Source organism: Vipera ursinii (genome assembly GCF_947247035.1).
Source record: "Vipera ursinii genome assembly, chromosome: 6".
Classification (NCBI taxonomy): Eukaryota; Metazoa; Chordata; class Lepidosauria; order Squamata; family Viperidae; genus Vipera; species Vipera ursinii.
This window is the reverse complement of record NC_139515.1, coordinates 67,225,677-67,243,986: the sequence shown is the minus strand read 5'-3', so window position 1 is coordinate 67,243,986 and position 18,310 is coordinate 67,225,677. Positions and strand designations below refer to the sequence as shown.

The following is an 18,310-nucleotide window of genomic DNA, read 5'->3' as shown; positions in this document are numbered from 1 at the left end:
TCCAAGCTGAGCCATGCTGGCTCAGGAATTCTGGGAGTTGAAGTCCACAAGTCATAAAAGAGGCAAGGTTGCCTACCCCTGTGCTAGCCGTATATATTAGAAAATAAACGCAAAGCACTGTCAGAATGGTATACAGTATATAGTCCACCTGCTGTTAAATTGTCAGCAGAGCAGAGTGATACAGATGTTACATTATGTCATGCCCTCGTGACTTACACACACCAGAGGGTGAGAAAGGACAAGCTTGTTCTCCAAGCTTGTTTCGTTTCTGAATGTTTCATCACCAGGCTAGGTAACAACAGAAAACTGAAACAAGACACTTCAACCAAAGTTCCACTGATGATGTTACCTAGTCTGGTGATGAAACATTCAGAAACTAAACAGCAAGCTCACCACCATCTACCAGCCAAGATAAAAATATTTTCTAGTGTTTTTCCTATATTATGTTTTTAGTTATGCTTATCACCAGATGCCTCCTGGTGATCGCTGTAACTGAAAATAAATGCCAGTAACTGAGTTGCAGGTACATTCTTCTAAGTTCATCTGTCTTTAAAACTTTATAGCCTAATATGAACCACTGTATGGATAAATACAATTCCTGCCTGAGATTTCCTGTTTTATCTTGGGAATATCTTTAAAAGTGCAATAGAAACAACAGAGCTGTTCCCACCCTACAATGAAAGCTGTGGTGTATATGCCAGCTGGAAGCCCTTTATTCCTTCAATATGTCATTTTCCTGTATATTATAAGTCTTTCTTCTTTTCTCTCCTGATCTTATAATTTGCACATTGTATTTACAAGAGCAGTATATCTTTTTTTAAAGGCATAGTGTATACAGTCGGCTAAGACTGAGTATATGGGCTCTAAGTCTTTAGGATCCATTCTGCTTCAGTCCACTCTAATTATAATTCCCTATTATATTGCTCATGATGATAACTTCTGCTGTTAACAAGATCTTCATTTCATCTCTGAAATGAATACAATACAATACATAATGTGTTAACTCTCTTTCTTACGATCTAGACCCTATATTATTGTGAAGAAGCAAAAAACTGCTGTAACAGAAAAACATATGGAGGAACTTGCACAAGGTTATAGGTAAACAACTCAACAAATTATCCTGGCTTTTCCAGGATCCATCTGTTCATAAAAATAAGAATAAACAGCATTTTCTATGTTTGCAATACAGTATTTAAACATAGATACTTCTACACTCTTCAACAACAAGCTGCCACTCAGTTTCTGGGCCTCCAGATTAAAACATGAAATGATGTTAGTTGGAGCCACTAAATTTTCCTCCCCATGAAATTATTTTAATATATATCATTAATTAAAAATAAATAAACGAGAAGCAGGGTTGATGTAAAAGTTTGTAATGCATTCAGCTGCAGTGGATCTCTGCACAGAGCTAATGATCTGAGAATGAGAAAACAAAGAGGTGCCTGACTACTTTGTCCCTCCCCTGAGCACATGCTTTGTGTTTGCCTTAGTTTGGGGGGGACTGGAGTGGCAGGTCCCCCCATAAGCTAACAGCATTTCATGTTAGCCAATATATAGACTGAGCCAGTAGGGTTTTCAATCAAGCCATATATGTACTGGTTAATGCAGCTCCATGTTAGCCAACAGGTAGATTAGACTCAAGGGATTTTCAGCAGGGGTTGGTCCACACATTGGCTAATCATGCTCTTAGCAAAAATGTTGGTCTGATTGACAAGATTTTTGTGTATGCTATTTGCTCATTAGCTAGTGCAGCTGTGTGTGCTAGCTAATAGGTTGGTGGTGCCCAAAATTTTATTTTATGCAGAGGGACTGTTTCCTGTAATGAACACTTTTCTCTTTCTTCTCCTGCATCTCCTTGCTGTAAGAAATAGTATGGTGGGTGGTTGCAGTCCAATACATTGTTTGCCATTCAGTATATGGGTCCCTTATGATTACCATACTCAGTACTCCATTACCGTGTGTTCCCGAAAATAAGACCCACCCCCAAAATAAGTCCTAGACTGATTTTTTGGGGTGGGCCTGATATAAGCCCTATCCCAGAAATAATCCCAGGAGGTGGGAGTGGCCAGCACAAGCAGCGGCAAGTGCGCGAGGACCAACGGTATCCAGCAGCAGCCACAACCCACTGGTCCCTTGGTGCAGAGCAGGCAAGTCCATGTGCAGAAGCACCCAAACACTTTCTCCCTGAACAGAGTTCTGACGGAGACTGGGAGCTTTGTCTGCTTGCGAATGGGCCGCTTTGAAACAGAGCAATTAGCTCCATCTCCAAGTGCCCCATTCATAAGCAGACGAAGCTTCTGATCTCCATCACATCCCTATTCAGGGGGAAAGTTTGGGTGCCTATGGGGTGTTTGGGGCAGCACCTCTCTCTCCCACACTTGCCTCACCTCATGGTGTTGGCATGGCATGGCAGGCCACATGACCTGCCGTGAGCGGCCACAAGCGGCCGCAGAAGTGAGCCAACAGCCATGCAGCCTTCTGCTGGACAGGGCTGTCGGTGCCATTGTCATGAGGTGAGGCAAGTGTCAGGGAAAAAGTAAGACATCACCCGAAAATAAGACCTATTGCCTCTTTTGGAGGCCAAAAAAATAAAAGATCGGGTCTACTCAGAGTCTTTAGTTAAATGGGTCAGTTACTCTGGACTCTTAAGATAGAAATCTGTGTAAGGAAATTCATTTATATAAAAATCCTGCTTTCACTTGGCTTTCATATTAGTTCTGTTGTTTATCTTTTATACATATTTGATGTGGAATTATGTGAGAATATACATTGTTTTGAAAAATAAATATTTTATATTCAGGAATTTTGAAGACTTTTTACATGAAAGCCTTGTTGAATATTTGGATGTGAATGAAGAAAACGATTGCAACATTGCACTCTATGAACATACAATCAATAAGTAAGTATTCTGGCATCATTAGAACCTAATTTTTGTATTGTAACATTGGAATTGGGACAATGTCGGGAACGTATTCTAAGAAAGAAAAAAGATGAAATTTTGCATGCATATATATATGTGTGTGTGTGTGTGTGTGTGTGTGTGTGATATAAAAAGTTTCTTTTCAGTTATTAAAATTGTCTTCAAGAACATTTGTGTTACTCAGTAACATAATTAAAATAGTGAAATCCAAAATCAGATTTCTTCATTTGATACTACAATTAACAAACTCATTGTTTGTTTGGTTTGGTACCATTGGATCTAACTAATCTCCAAAGATCTTTCAGAACAGTTGGGTTTTCACCTACTTCCAAAAAGCCATGAGAGTGGGGGCCATTCTTACTTCACCAGTCCAGCTTTTCAGTATATAACCATGTGGTTTTAACTTTAAGAAATCTAGCTATATATATTTTTTCCCCTTTATTAGAGAGACAACACACTTGGAGATTGAACCTTTTACTCTTCTTGGAGTCTGTGCTGGTCTCATTCCATATCCCCACCATAACCAGTCTCCAAGAAACACTTACCAGTGTGCTATGGGAAAGCAAGCTATGGGTAAGACTTTTGTGTTTTCAGATCAGAATAGTTGTTTCATTCACTCCGGATTCAATTTCCCTCACCTTTTTAAATATTTCTGATAACCTGCCTTGAAAACATTTGCCTTCTCTCTATATCCCTAATTTTAGCACAATTTTCTATATGCTTTCCTATTTAAAAACAAAATTAGAAACATACTCGGAGGCTAAGATAAAAAAAATTGATGAGCGGTATTTTATGATACATGGTTTTCATTTATCAGCATTTAAATTATCAAGATTACTTTTAGGGTAATGTAGTTATAACTCCCTTTTCAGAAAACAGGAAATCTCTAATTCATCAACTATTATTTCTTAACAGAGATTATTAAGTCTTATTATTATGGCTGGATTCCAGAATTCATGAATAAGAAATAAATTTGCATCAACAGCTCTGTTGTACTCCCTGCAAATAAATAAATAAATAAATACACACACACACACACACACATACACACACACACACACTATAATTTGTGTAGTGGTTCATCCTTTTCCTAATATGTACTTATTAATCTAGATTAATAGATTGGACTCATAATTTGCATAATAGGGAAAACTGTGTGTATTATGTGTAAAATGTATAAGTGAACACACAAATAACGTTGTATATTGTGATGATTTTGATTGTTTTGCTTGATTTTGTTTCACTTCAGCAATATTTCCCTGCTCTTTGCTACTTTTAAATAAGAATAGAGAGGATCACTTGTATAAATATATCTATACAGCTGGACCCTATGGCCCACATACATTGCAACTAATATGTAGTCTCTGTTAATACACTTGCTAATTTACATTAAGACTGTGTAAAGCATTTGAATAGGTGCTTTGTAAACTATGAGATGTGTTTGAATATTAGCTCAGGTTGGTAGTTGGGCTGTTGGTTTGAGCTGTTGGTTTGTAAACTATTTTGCCAAAAACAAAGCATCTCCCTTTGAAGTTTTGAGGACACCACCCCCATCTCCCGGAATGATCATGCAGGGCTTCGAAGTCTTTTCCCATGAATCTTTTGTCTCTACGCACATGTGGGCATATAACTGCTTCACATTCCCAGCAGAAACATTGGCTGGACATGGGACTGCACAGGGCTTTTGGGGAATGTAGCAGTCTCAGAATCAGATGATGAGTGCTTTATTTGTTTGAGTTTGTGTGGCTCAAATGATTTGCACAACATTTATTTATACATCGCACATGTGTGTAACACGTGTATTTCCAGTTCTTTACCAAGGCAAGCAAATTGTCACATACAATCTATTATTTGCAAATTACATGTTGCTGTGTAGCTTTAACCTGGCTTGTTTTCCATCTCCCTAAATAAGTGTCCCTTTATGAAGACATTTCACTGATCCTTAAATAACACCTGCAGGATGTTTCTCTGCAGCAACTGCAACCAATGGTAGAGAACCTTCTCACCACCATCCATTCATTTCAATGAGGCTTTTCTCAGTGAACCTAAGTTGGCATTACTCTTTGCTTAAGATGTTAACTGTGAAATTTAGTGAGGGTGTCATTCCTGGTGGTCACATAAATTCAGTAAGTATATTATATAGCCAAATCATGCTGCTTCTCAGTTGATGGGGGGAGGGGGAATAAAAATATGTAATCTTTGTTACATAGGCAAAACCCCAGTGTAATAAATTTTCATTCCCCTTCAGCACATTATGAACATTTAAAAATATTTTACACACCATCCCTTTCTTTTAATTGCATCCTGTTTCTTTGTTATGCTTTCTTTTTCCAGGAGAATCTATTTTAGGACTATTAGCCTCAGAAGGTTTGGTTACTTACCACACACAGTTAAGCAGGATCAGTGTGTACAGAAAGCCAATTCAGTATCTGTAGAGTTCTTTTGTACTTTTCTGTGTGAAGGTCTTTTTTTCTCATTTTGTTTTCAGTGTCATTTGCAATTCATTGTCTGTGTTTTCTGAGGTTGGTGTATTCAGCTGCTTTGACCCGGGGTCTTGCACATTTAGCTCCTTGGATACAATCCTCTGACGTTGCTGCTGACGATGGGAATACAAAAGCTGCTGAATATCTTTAGTAATTATTGTTAAAGGCTTTGTTTCTGTGTGCTACTGCAAGCACCTGAGGAATGAGCAAGGAGATAAAAGTACAATTCTAAAGCTGAGATGTAATAGACTATTTTTTTTAAAAAAACATACAAACATTAAAACATCTAAGTTGCGTGCTGAATATTTGCTAATAGCGGCTAGACTATTTTTCCCTTCTGAACATCTTCCCTTCTGTGTCCTGTAGATGTGTGGGACTGCAGTTCCTACAATCACCAGCTGGCTATGGTAAAAGAAGTTATAATCCAAGACACCAGATTAGAAAAAAATACAGACATAGACATAGTGCCTGTAAGAAGCTCAATTGGTATAATCCTAGATTTGCTACAAATTAACTTCAGGCACATCTGCACAGTTTCCATTTGGTCTGTAACTTATGAGTTGGCTATTTTGAATCTGTCTGGACAGTGATTCATCACATCAAAATACCTTTGTTCTTTAAAAGTGTCAGCCCTCCCTTATGGTTGTCTCTGCCTGTCCCTTCCCACCCGCTGCCACTAACAGTCTTTGTATTGTCCTCTGGGAGATACATGTTCAAGTCCATTTAGTCACTTCCTGGGCTGTCAAGAATTTGGGATTATTGAGATAGTCTTTTGGTTCCCTGCTGAGAAGAAAGGACTTGTTACTCAGCATTGCCCGTTTCTGATTATTTGAATACTTCCATTGCCTGAGAAATGCCTTCCTTGAGGCTTAGCAAAAATTAGGTGGATCGGTGGATCTTAAATAACACAGAGAGTACCAGCTGAACTGAACTTCTGGTGATATATGTTGGAAGGTATACAATGGGTATAAATAGAACTAAAATCATATTTGTAGATGGTATTTTGAGAGGTTGGAAGATCACTTAAGTATTTTTTTATTAGATTACATTTTTCTTTCAACAAGTCTATGGGTAAGCTTATCTGAGTAATCAGTTAGTACTAATGAGGCTGAGATATTACTAGTCATATCCAGATACACAGGAATTATTGCCTGTTTAGTACTTCTTGTTTATCAATTTATGGAGCCTCAAGAATTACCCTCTGCTCAAGGCTATAAGAAGGAATCTTAACCTTGTGGTCATTATATTTTGTATCTTGACTGGTACACTGAAACAATGGTTGTATTTATAACTAGATTACTTCAGATCTACTCCTCAAAAGTATCTAATAAAAAACCTATGATGGCTGCTGCAATCTAACTATAGAATAATTCAAAGACGAATTGATTTTTGAAATAAAACTTGTAGAGGCTTAAAACTGCTCGAAGCCTAAGAGATACAGCCACACTGACAACTTTCTGCTATAATTTATACTTGATGTAAAAGTGGGTGGGAAAGGTTGGGCATTGCACATTTTCACTTAATTAGCTATCAGCTAAAATGAACACTAAGTAAATAGATGGCATAAAATACTTGCTGCTTTTTCTGTCGATTTCTGTTGATTCCTCCACGTGTTGTAGTGTTGTAAATAGCATTAGAACAATAGAATCAAGCATCCACCAAGTTTGCTTAAGAAGATTTTTTTTTTAACTTGCAGGTACCATTGGCTACAATCAGAGGAACAGGATTGATACCCTTATGTATCTATTAGCATATCCACAAAGACCAATGGTTAAGACAAAAACAATAGAACTGATTGAATTTGAAAAACTGCCGGCTGGACAGAATGCCACTGTTGCTGTGATGAGTTACAGTGGTTATGACATCGAGGATGCGCTGGTTTTAAACAAGTCTTCTTTAGACAGAGGTAGGAAGTCTCTACTTAATAGGATAGTTATGTTTCTTGCTTCAGCTCAATATAAACAGTTTATATCTATGAATAAAGAAAAAGAATCACAATTTTAATGTTTAAATTGACAAAACATGATTTATTTTCAGATGTATTTGCATACTACAGTATGTAAAGAACTATGATTTGGTGTGATATCTACATTGATAAATTACACTTGTGATATTTGAAATTATAGATCACATTTGCTGGCATACCGCATCACAAAAAAAGAACACTGAACTGATGGTAAAGCAGGTAGCTCAAAATCTTCAAGCCTTGTACTTTTGTGGGCTCACTTTATGAAAGAATTTGAAAAAAAAAATTAAACATAATAATGAATTATAATTACATCTCAACTGAACTCTTGGACAACAACTTTTCAAGAAATAGAGTGAATGAGAAATTACTGCTGAAAATGCATCTTAAGGGGAGCTCCATATTTATTATTGTAACTGAAATAAACTAATCATCTGACTTTTAAACATTTACATTTGGCTTAATTGTGCCTTACAAAATACTGCTTTTTCATTAATAATGACATCCAGTAACATTTGAACTCTAGACATGTTAGTAGAGATGAATATGGGTAGTTCTCGACTTACAACCACAATTGAGCCCAAAATTTCTGTTGCTAAGTGAGTTTTGCCCCATTTTCTTGCCACAGTTAAGTGTATCATTGCAGTTAAGTTAGAAGTGAATCTGGCTTCCCCACTGACTGCTTGTTAGGAGGTCACAAAATCACAAATATGAGTCAGTCGCCAAGCATCTGAATTTTGATCATGTGACCACGAGGATGCCACAACAGTCATCAGTGCGAAAAATGGTCGTAAGTCAACTTTTTTCAGTGCCTTTGTAACTTTGAACGGTCCCTAAATGAACTGTTGTAAGTCAAGGACTACCTGTATTCCTTGAATACCATCAGGAATTACTATGATACATGGAGAAAAAAATAATAACAAACAAAAGTTGGAAACCCACCCCACCCCCCAAATTTTTTTTATTAGTGTTAAATTGCCTAGCAAATAAATGTGGTTAATAGTAAATTTGTTTCCTGTTTTTAAGAAAGCAAAAATCTTTGTGTTTATCATTAGGCTGCAACGGCAATCACGCACCTTCTCCAAAAGGCATATTAAATCTTTTCCAGGAAAGGCATATTCAGTGCTTTTCAAAGAGTATTCCTTGCTTTCACTTCAAATAAACCTGTCTGGATGTTACGCTTTTTAGTGTTGCCTCATCAATCATATTTAAAACACAGTTCCTCTGCTTGAGGCTTAATATCATGGGTGCCTGAGTTTACTTTGTGTGGTCAGACTGCTTGCGTACTGCAGTACATTCTACTACATTCGCCCATCCTTAAGAGCCCTTTTGCCAGTTGCCAGGCAGCACTAGTAGTATTGCTGGACATGTATCTTTGGCATTAATGTCTGCACACTTAATTTATTCTTTTTTGCCTAAAACAATAGCAGACATGATTTAAAGCAAAATGTTTTCTTTCTGGTAGACTAGTAACATTAGGGGGGAAAATCAACTACTCTCCAGAATTACGTCGTTACAGCCAAATGATACAGATATACTATGCATAACTTCAACTGAAGAGCACTTTTAAAAAGTAAAGTTTATGAAGAAGCATTCTTCCAAATTTAGGAATTATTAAGCCAATGAGGGCCAGTGAAAGAACTGCAGGATTTTTCTATGTTTTTGGAATCTTGTAGCCCAAAATTATTAAGGGTAATTAATGTTTTGGTTTAATATTTTTACAAAATAGTTTAGATCATTGTTTAGTTAAATTATGGTCTTTTTAAACAAATCTAGGAATTAGATATCAGCTACATTTTATTCTTTAAACATGTAAAATTACATAAGTGGTTTGTTCTGAAAGGCAGGTGTTTTATTCTAAAAATGCAGTGTTCTTTCAGAAATATAAATGTTATTTAATTCTCCAACTATAACAAATTCTTGTTTTTAGCTCTCTTGAAATGTAGCTGTAATGACGTTTTGACCCCTTTAAAGTTACAGTTCTAATGAAAGATTATAAATGTCTTGTGACACTTTAAAGTTGCTATTATGACATAATATTTCATTGTCATAAGCCACTGCATTTCTAACAGAATGCATTTTGGTTCATGCCCTATTAAAATTATTATGAAATTATAATTTAATAGCTTGAAAAGGGTCCATTGGACTGCAGCCATAGTCTCTGAATTGCCCTCAAATTCGGCATATTAAGGGCATTGTTTCATAAATAACTATCCAAGCAACTGTTTTCTCTACTATGGATTTGTACAGTATATTTAAAACATAATCATGAATGTCTGATTATTATTTTAGATAACCCTTATAGTAGTTTTGATATGTTTATTTTCTTTGAGGCTTCGGAAGGTGCCTTGTGTACAAAAATGCTAAGTCTACTCTGAAACGTTACACAAACCAAACATTTGACAAAGTAATGGGGCCCATGCTGGATGCAGGAACACGCAAACCAATTTGGCGGCATGAAATTTTAGATGCTGATGGTATTTGCTCTCCAGGTATACAGACATTGTTTTCTTTTCTTATAAGAATTATTAGCTCGAACTCTTATTTTTGTTTGTGTGCTGTTGTCAGACTGAACTCCAAATCTGCAGCCTTTGTGTTATAACATAGGGAGAACTAGTGACCTGATTCAATCGAAGGCTTTTTTGTTGTTGTTGTTTAATTATGAACATGCATGGATTATACTGGATGGTTTAGCAACCTCTCAAAAGTCAGACCCCCGTTTTTCAGTGTTTTGCTGCCAAAGTTTGGTGATACGATCTTGGTTTACCCCAAGGAGCATAAATAAGGCTATAGCACAGCCTCCGCTTTTACCATTTAAGGACAATGAAAATAATTCAAACAGGTAGCAAATATGTTATTTCCTCATATACTTACAGGTGAAAAAGTAGAAAACAAGCAAGTACTTGTGAATAAGTCGATGCCCACGGTGACCCAAACCCCTCTGGAAGGGAGCAGCGCATCTCAGCAATCACAGTATAAAGATGTGCCAGTAATGTATGACATGCTACCTTATTTTATTTTTAAAAAGCAACAGAAAAGAAGGAGGTGGTAGAAAAGGCTTAGTTCTGAAAAAGAAAATAGAAATTGGCCATGTCGGACATTGTTGTTGTTGTTAGCTGCGAAGTCGTGTCCGACCCATCGCGACCCTATGGACAACGTTCCTCCAGGCCTTCCTGTCCTCTACCATCTTCTGGAGTCCATTTAAGCTCACGCCTACTGCTTCAGTGACTCCATCCAGCCACCTCATTCTCTGTCATTCCCTTCTAATCTTGCCCTCAACCTTTCCAAGCATTAGGCTCTTCTCCAGTGAGTCCTTCCTTCTCATTAGGTGGCCAAAGTATTTGAGTTTTAGCTTCAGGATCTGGCCTTCTAAAGAGCAGTCAGGGTTGATCTCCCTCTAGGACTGACCGGTTTGATCGCCTTGCAGTCCAATGTTGGACATAGCGGTAACTAAAAGGGTTCAAGTGTCTAGTTTTCTTGGTAATGTCACAAGCCGTGGTGGCACAGCAGTTAGAATGGAGTTTTGCCACCTGCCAGCAGTTCGATTCTCACTTGTTCAAGGTTGGCTCAGCCTTCCATCCTTCCGAAGTTGATAAAATGAGGAGCCAGATTGTTGGGGGCAATATGCTGACTCAGTAAACCGCTTAGACAGGGCTGTAAAGCACTATGAAACAGTAAATAAGTGAGAGCATGCGTATAAGTGAGATTGCTATTGCTATATATATTATAAACAAACTGGATTTCAACTTGTTTCAGTCTTTTGTAATATCCAAATTCCTAATGGGTTCTTTTTGTTCTTTTTTAAGCTAGATGGGTAAAGATACTTTTCTTCATCTGCCATTTTGAGTTACTGAGTTCCTATAACTCTTTTGCAGCTGCTTTCAGTATTGAAACTTTGCATGAGGAAGTAAAATTGTCGCTTGAAATTAAAATTTGTAAACTGTTGCTTTGCAGATATCTAGTATTAATTAAACTCAGCTGGGTTTTTTTCTTGAATTAAACTATGTACGTTTTCTGTTCATCAGTTACAAAGGTGCAACTGATTCGTACATTGAAAAGGTCATGATATCTTCCAATGCAGAAGATGCTTTTTTAATCAAAATATTGCTAAGGCAAACTAGGCGCCCAGAAATTGGAGACAAGTTTAGCAGTCGTCATGGACAAAAAGGTACATTTTACTACATTTTAATGGTTTCAATATAATCAAAATATATTTCCAGTTGTTCTTGGTATAACAGCAGAGCAGGTAAGTAAAATAATATAATTGTTATTAGTTCCTGGATTGGATTTAACTAGAATTTTAACCTCCTGCCTCTGGAAAGAGACATAAATGTTGTTCTGTTGCTTTAGTATAATAATAATAATGATAACAAGAACAACAACAACCATCAGTGCCAGTCAATTTGAATGTTCAGTTAACTGAGGTTCATGTTTAATGAATAAAAGATGATGATGATGATGATGATAGTTGGAAGGGACCTTGGAGGTCATCTAGCCCAACCCCCTGCTTAGGCAGGAAACCCTATGCCATTTCAGACAAAAGGCTGTCCAGTCTCTTCTTAAAACTTACAGTATTGGAACATTCACAGCTTCTGGAGGCATGTTGTTTAAAACTGAATGGCTATTGCTGTCATGAAAAAAAAATGTAATACAATGAAAGTTGTTATATTTTGAAATTCATGGGTAATACTGTGAATAAATTAACATGCAGTCATTAAAAATACTTGTGTCTTTTTCCTCTTCAGTAATACATGATGTTAATTAGATGTATTTGAAAAAAATGTGAAAAATGATCCAATTTTTAATTACCTGAAATTTCTTTTTAAAAATTCATTGCAGCTTCTTTGAGCTGTCTTGTCTGTCTGTCTGTCTGTCTATCTATCTATCTATCTATCTATCTATCTATCTATCTATCTATCTATTCCTGTTCTTTGCAAGTAGGAAAATTCTAAAGTAGAAAGAACTCACTATCCATACACATCTGGCCAGAATTATACTGTTAAGTTTTTATGGTTGATGCATACTCAGTTGAGATGGATAGTGTTGTTTGATTACTTTAACTAGATAGTCATCCTTGTCCCCAGATATTTTGGGCAATAGTTTCCACAATATAATTCTGCTATTATCAACTCATAACAATTGACAGCACCGTATTGCTAACCCTGCCTTAAAGAGTTATTGGAGTTATTAACTCAACTTAATGCTTCCCTGTACTTCAATACTTCCACTGAAAGGTAAGCAGCAAATGTTATGAACTCAGTAACTTTATTCAGGATCAGTCATCTCTCAGTCTAGCTTAATGTAATAAAATAATAATAATAAAATCAGAATAGGGGCATAGATAGTGAAAGATAGGCAGATGGAGAAATTTGACAGGCTTCCAAGTGCATGAATTTTGATCATGTGACCACGGGGTGTGATGCAATAACCATAATTTCAGGCAGAAGTTGTAAGTTATTTTTTCCAGCACCATCCTAATTTCAACTGGTCAGAAATAAATTGTCATAAGTGAAGAACTTCCTATAAAGACCACTACTGAACAAGGATTGGATTTTTTAAATTTTTCCCGTTGCTTGTAGATATCGGGCAGATAGGTGCAAATAGTTGAAGGCAGATTGAGCAGTGATCCTCAACGTGCCTTATGAACTTCCATTTGTGCATAAACATATTCATGTACAATGAAACTTCCATATACAATGAAACGTGCAGCCAGAAGTGGAGAAGTCTTCAGTGCTTTTCATAAAGGGATCTGGGGTTTGAAATGGTTTCCAGGTACTTTCAGGGTCCTCAGTGTGCACATATTATGTTCAGTGCAATTGAAATTGTATACATGGATAGAGTGGTGGGATTCAAATATGTGAACAACTGGTTCTCTGTATGGATGTTGCTTCCGGAGGTCCATTCTGGGCCTGGGCAACAAAAAATTAGCTACCAGTTCTCACAAACTGGTGCGAACTGGCTAAATCCCACCACTGCTTGGATATCTTAAACATAGAACCATGGAAATAACATTAATAAGATATATCACTAGGTTTATGACTCATAGCTCTTGAGCAATACATTTCCACAGCTCATCCCTTCAGTTTTCTCTTTTGGGTTCTTCTAACTTGGATATATCAAAGTTGTTGACAAAGAATGTGGCAAGGTAAAGACTGCTTCCTATTTACTTAGGCTTAGGCTTCAACTGGTGCAGAATGCGGCCGCGCGAGTTGTAATGGGGGTTTCCCGATACTCCCATGTAACACCTTTACTCCGCGAGCTGCATTGGCTTCCGGTTGCCCTCCGGGTGAAATTCAAGGTGCTGGTTATTACCTATAAAGCCCTACATGGCCTGGGTCCGGGGTATTTGAGGGAACACCTGCTGCCGGCATCAAACGCCCTTCGCCCAGTGCGCTCCCACAGGGAGGGTCTGCTCAGGGTTCCGCCGGTAAGAGATTGCCGGCGGGTGACACCCAGGGATAGGGCCTTCTCGGAGCGCCTGCCCTCTGGAACCAGCTGCCGGTGGAGTTGAGGACTGCCCCCGACCTCCGATCATTCCGCCGGGGCCTGAAGACCTGGCTCTTTGAGCTCTCGGGCCCAGGCTGAGGAGAAAATTATTTTAATTGGGGTTTTTAATAATACAGGGTTGATTTAATATTTTTTAAATTGGTTTTTAACTTTTGTATACTTGATTTTTAACTCCCTGTAAACTCCCTGTCCTCAGGGAAAGGGCGGTATATAAATGCAATAAAATAAATAAATAAATAAATTGTATAACAAGCCTGACCTCACAATTAAGGAAGGTGAACTAAATTTGTTAAACATTTATTGAAATTTGCTACCACTAAAGTTGCAGTTGACTATGCTAAAGCCTTTGATTGTGTGGATCATAACAAACTGTGGCAAGTTCTTAAAGAGATGGGCATACCAGACCATCTTATTTGTCTTTTGAGAAACCTATATGTGGCACAAGAAGCAGCAGTGAGAACTGGACACGGAAGCACTGATTGGTTCAAAATTGGGAAAGGAATCCGGCAAGGCTGTATACTGTCACCCTGCCTATTTAACTTATATGCAGAGCACATCATGAGAAAGGCAGGGCTAGATGAATCAAAAGTTGGAATTAAGATTGCCGGAAGAAATATCAACAACCTAAGATATGCAGATGATACCACTCTAATGGCAAAAAGTGAAGAAGAACTAAAGATCCTCTTGTTGCGGGTGAAGAAGGAGAGTGCAAAACGTGGGTTGAAACTTAACATTAAGAAAACCAAGATCATGACATCCGGCCCTCTCAATTCCTGGCAAATAGATGGGGAAGAAATGGAGGTAGTGACAGATTTTATTTTCCTGGACTCCAAGATCACTGCAGATGGGGACTGTAGCCAAAAAATTAAAAGATGGTTGCTCTTGGGGAGGAAAGCCATGGCAAATCTAGACAACACACTAAAAAGCAGAGACATCACCCTGCCAAGAAAAGTGTGTATAGTCAAGGCTATGGTCTTCCCAGTTGCAATGTATGGCTGTGAAAGTTGGACCATAAGAAAGGCTGAGCGCCAAAGAATTGAGGCCTTTGAACTATGGTGCTGGAGAAGACTCCTGCGAGTCCCTTGGACTGCAAGGCGATCAAACAGGTCAGTCCTAGAGGAGATCAACCCTGACTGCTCTTTAGAAGGCCAGATCCTGAAATTGAAACTCAAATACTTTGGCCACCTAATGAGAAGGAAGGACTCACTGGAGAAGAGCCTAATGCTGGGAAAGATTGAGGGCAATAGAAGAAGGGGACGACAGAGAATGAGGTGGCTGGATGGAGTCACTGAAGCAGTAGGCGTGAGCTTAAATGGACTCCAGCAGATGGTAGAGGACAGGAAGGCCTGGAGGAATGTTGTCCATAGGGTCGAGATGGGTTGGACAAGACCTCGCAGCTAACAACAACAACAAAGTTGCAGAATGATCTGCACTGCTTGTCTGTTTTTAATTTAATAAAATTTAAAATGTTGGTACTGGCCTATAAAGCCTTAAATACAGTAGCTTAGCATTTAACTCTCTAAGGGACAACATCTCCCATTAAAACTGACAGTATCTGGTTGCTTTTGAAAATGCCTCTGTTTTCAGAAGATCCCCTTTCTGACACATAGGAGAGGGTCTTCTCCCGTGTTGCTCCCAAACTGTGGAACATGCCTCAGGCTTCCATTTTGTCCTCCACTCTTTGGGTAAATGTCTATGGTAAATGTTTCACTCCTCATCCAAGAAGTTTCTTCAGTTCTCCAGTTCTTGGATGAGAAGCGAAACGTTTTCAAAGGGGGAAAAAACCCCAAGAAAGTCCAGTTGCCTTTTGAAAAGCACTTTTGGGTAACCATGACCTGAATGATTGACAATCTCCAAGGACATCTGAGACACAGACACTTCTGAGAACAAATCAGTTGTCCTCAGAAAATAACTAATCTTTTTTTCCCCTATTAGGACTTAAAGGTTCTTTTAAATTCTTCCTTCCTGTGCTTTTTAAGCTGAATTTTTGTTTTTGTGTATTGATAACAATCCCCACAATTTAGGAAGTGCTATACGTGAACTGGACACATGTTGAAATGTACCTCTAAATGGAAACAGCAACTAAATTTCTGAGTACAATTGATAGTGTGCTTTGGGAAATGTGTTCCCTAGAGTTAGAAAGTTGGAGCAATTTTACACTTGATAAGTCAAAATGTGTAAATTCGAAACTTTGGAATTTAAGACTTAACGCAATCTTTGACATTTCACAAAGTCACCCTATTAGTGTAATAAGTATTTTTAGTGACTATTAATGTTCAGATTTATAAGTGGCTTGATTGACTTAAATTTTCATTAGTGTTACCCAGATAATTCAGTGAGAGCAGAAAGTAGCCTTTCCCAAGCTGTCACCTTTCAGATCTGTTGACCATTGTTTCTCAACCTTGGCAATTTTAATATGTGTGGACTTTAGCTTTCAGAATTCCCTAGCCACACACATCTTAAAATTACTAAGATTGAGAAACGCTGTAGATCCCAGATTTGTCAGATGATTTTGGACTGCAACTCCCAGAAATCCCAGACAGCATATCTAAAGGAGTTAACAACCCAACACGTTCTGGAAAAATATTAGCATAGGAGAATAATTTGGTGGACATCGTACTTATTTTTTTTCAGTTCACCCAAATTTCAATCATGCTTAGTTCCAGAGAAGACTGAAAGATAATTTCAGGCTTTCATATTTCTTGCTGTATATTTCCAGACTTTCTTTTCCTTCCTTCCTTCCCAGTGAAAGAAAAGTTAGAGTCCTTTGATGTGAAAAAGCAATCTATCACTTCTCTGAAAGACCGGTCTCAGTCTCTCATGTGAAAAAGGATTAACACTACTGACAAAGGTCGTGCAAATCACAGAACTAAACAGTAGTGCTGAGCAGTATTCTTCAAGTGGAAGAACTGTATTTAAGCAATGAGGATAGGAATGGCAAACAGAAGCTGTTTTAATAGCTAAAGATCCCAGATAAAGGCTTAAACCTTTCTTGAGTATCCACAATAAAAATACTTCTAGAAAACAATGAAATGTTTGTACATTCATTGATATTATATTTATGAAAACATTCTGATGTGTTTCTCTTGGAGCAGAATATACTTTATTTGCAAAACTGATTATCTCTGACTATTAATAAATAATGTAAAAACACAGACATTTTTCTTAAATCTATATAGCTTTTCTTCCTTGAATTGGACACATCTGAATACCTCTAGGTATTTGTCTTGAATGTTTTTTTTATATTCTCCTTTTCAACCAACAGAATCCCAAAACAATTTAAATAAAATAAGCCAATTAACACAATCCTACAAATATCAGAATAAGCTTCATTTATGTTAATGCTTTACTAAGTTTCTCCTAGGTAAATGCAAAAGAATGTGTCCTAAAAAACAAGAAAATTGGACTTCAAATGCCATTAGAAGCATACATCAAGTGATAGACAAAATCAAGCACCAGCTGAATTAGTAAAAATCATACTGGTTAATTAATATCATAATAAATGCAGTTTTCTATACACAGAATCAGAAAGCACAATGGCTGGCATTTAATAGCCAGCCACTGCTATTCTATAACTTCTTGATTTCATCTAATATGGACCCTTTATCCTTGTTTTATGTTTATGTTTTATGTTTTATTTAATTTATATACCGCCCTTCTCCCTGGGGACTCAGGGCGGTTCACAGGGCATATAAATAAAAATACAATACTATACAAAAGTTAAAACAAAGATTAAATCAGTGCCCAATTAAAAAACAACAATACAATCTAAAATGACAATTTAAAACCCAACTCCCCCATCAGGCCAGACCGGCCAATTCAAACAAATGGGTCTTCAGACCACGACGGAAAGTTCGGAGGTCCGATGCCATCCGGAGCTCCACCGGCAGTTGGTTCCACAAAGCCGGGGCACCCACAGAGAAGGCTCTCCCCCTGGGGGCCGCCAGTCGGCATTCCCTGACCGGAGGCACCCTGAGGAGGCCCTCTCTGTGGGAACGCACAGGGCGGAGGGGAGTTGAAGCCGGCAGCAGGTGGTCCCCGAGGTACCCCGGACCCATGCCATGTAGGGACTTAAAGATCATAACTAAGACCTTGAACCTCACCCGGAAGACAACTGGTAACCAATGCAGCTCGCGGAGCAAAGGTGTAACATGGGAGTACCGGGAAACTCCCAAGACAACTCTCACGGCCGCATTCTGTACCAGTTGGAGCCTCCGAGTGGTCTTCAAGGGAAGCCCCATGTAGAGAGCATTACAGTAGTCAAGGCGAGAGGTCACGAGCGCATGAGTGACCGTGCACAGGGCATCCCGGTCCAGATAGGGCCGCAACTGGCGCACCAGGCGAACCTGGGCAAAAGCCCCCCTAGTCACGGCCACTACATGATCTTCTAGGGTAAGCCGTGAATCTAGGAGGACTCCCAAGTTGCGAGCCCTA

At 38.2% G+C, this 18,310-nt stretch overlaps 1 protein-coding gene across 1 annotated transcript in view; it reads left to right on the top strand.

Annotated features, from left to right (window-relative positions):
- The window catches only part of POLR3B (RNA polymerase III subunit B), a 66,471-nt gene that overhangs the window by 25,237 nt on the left and 22,924 nt on the right, over positions 1–18,310 (top strand). The window contains exons 17-23 of the mRNA XM_083366411.1: positions 1,024–1,098; positions 2,801–2,899; positions 3,366–3,493; positions 7,100–7,309; positions 9,703–9,861; positions 10,246–10,363; positions 11,395–11,537. Of these exons, the coding sequence (XP_083222537.1) occupies positions 1,024–1,098; positions 2,801–2,899; positions 3,366–3,493; positions 7,100–7,309; positions 9,703–9,861; positions 10,246–10,363; positions 11,395–11,537 (932 nt within the window). The remainder of the gene's footprint in view (positions 1–1,023; positions 1,099–2,800; positions 2,900–3,365; positions 3,494–7,099; positions 7,310–9,702; positions 9,862–10,245; positions 10,364–11,394; positions 11,538–18,310) is intronic.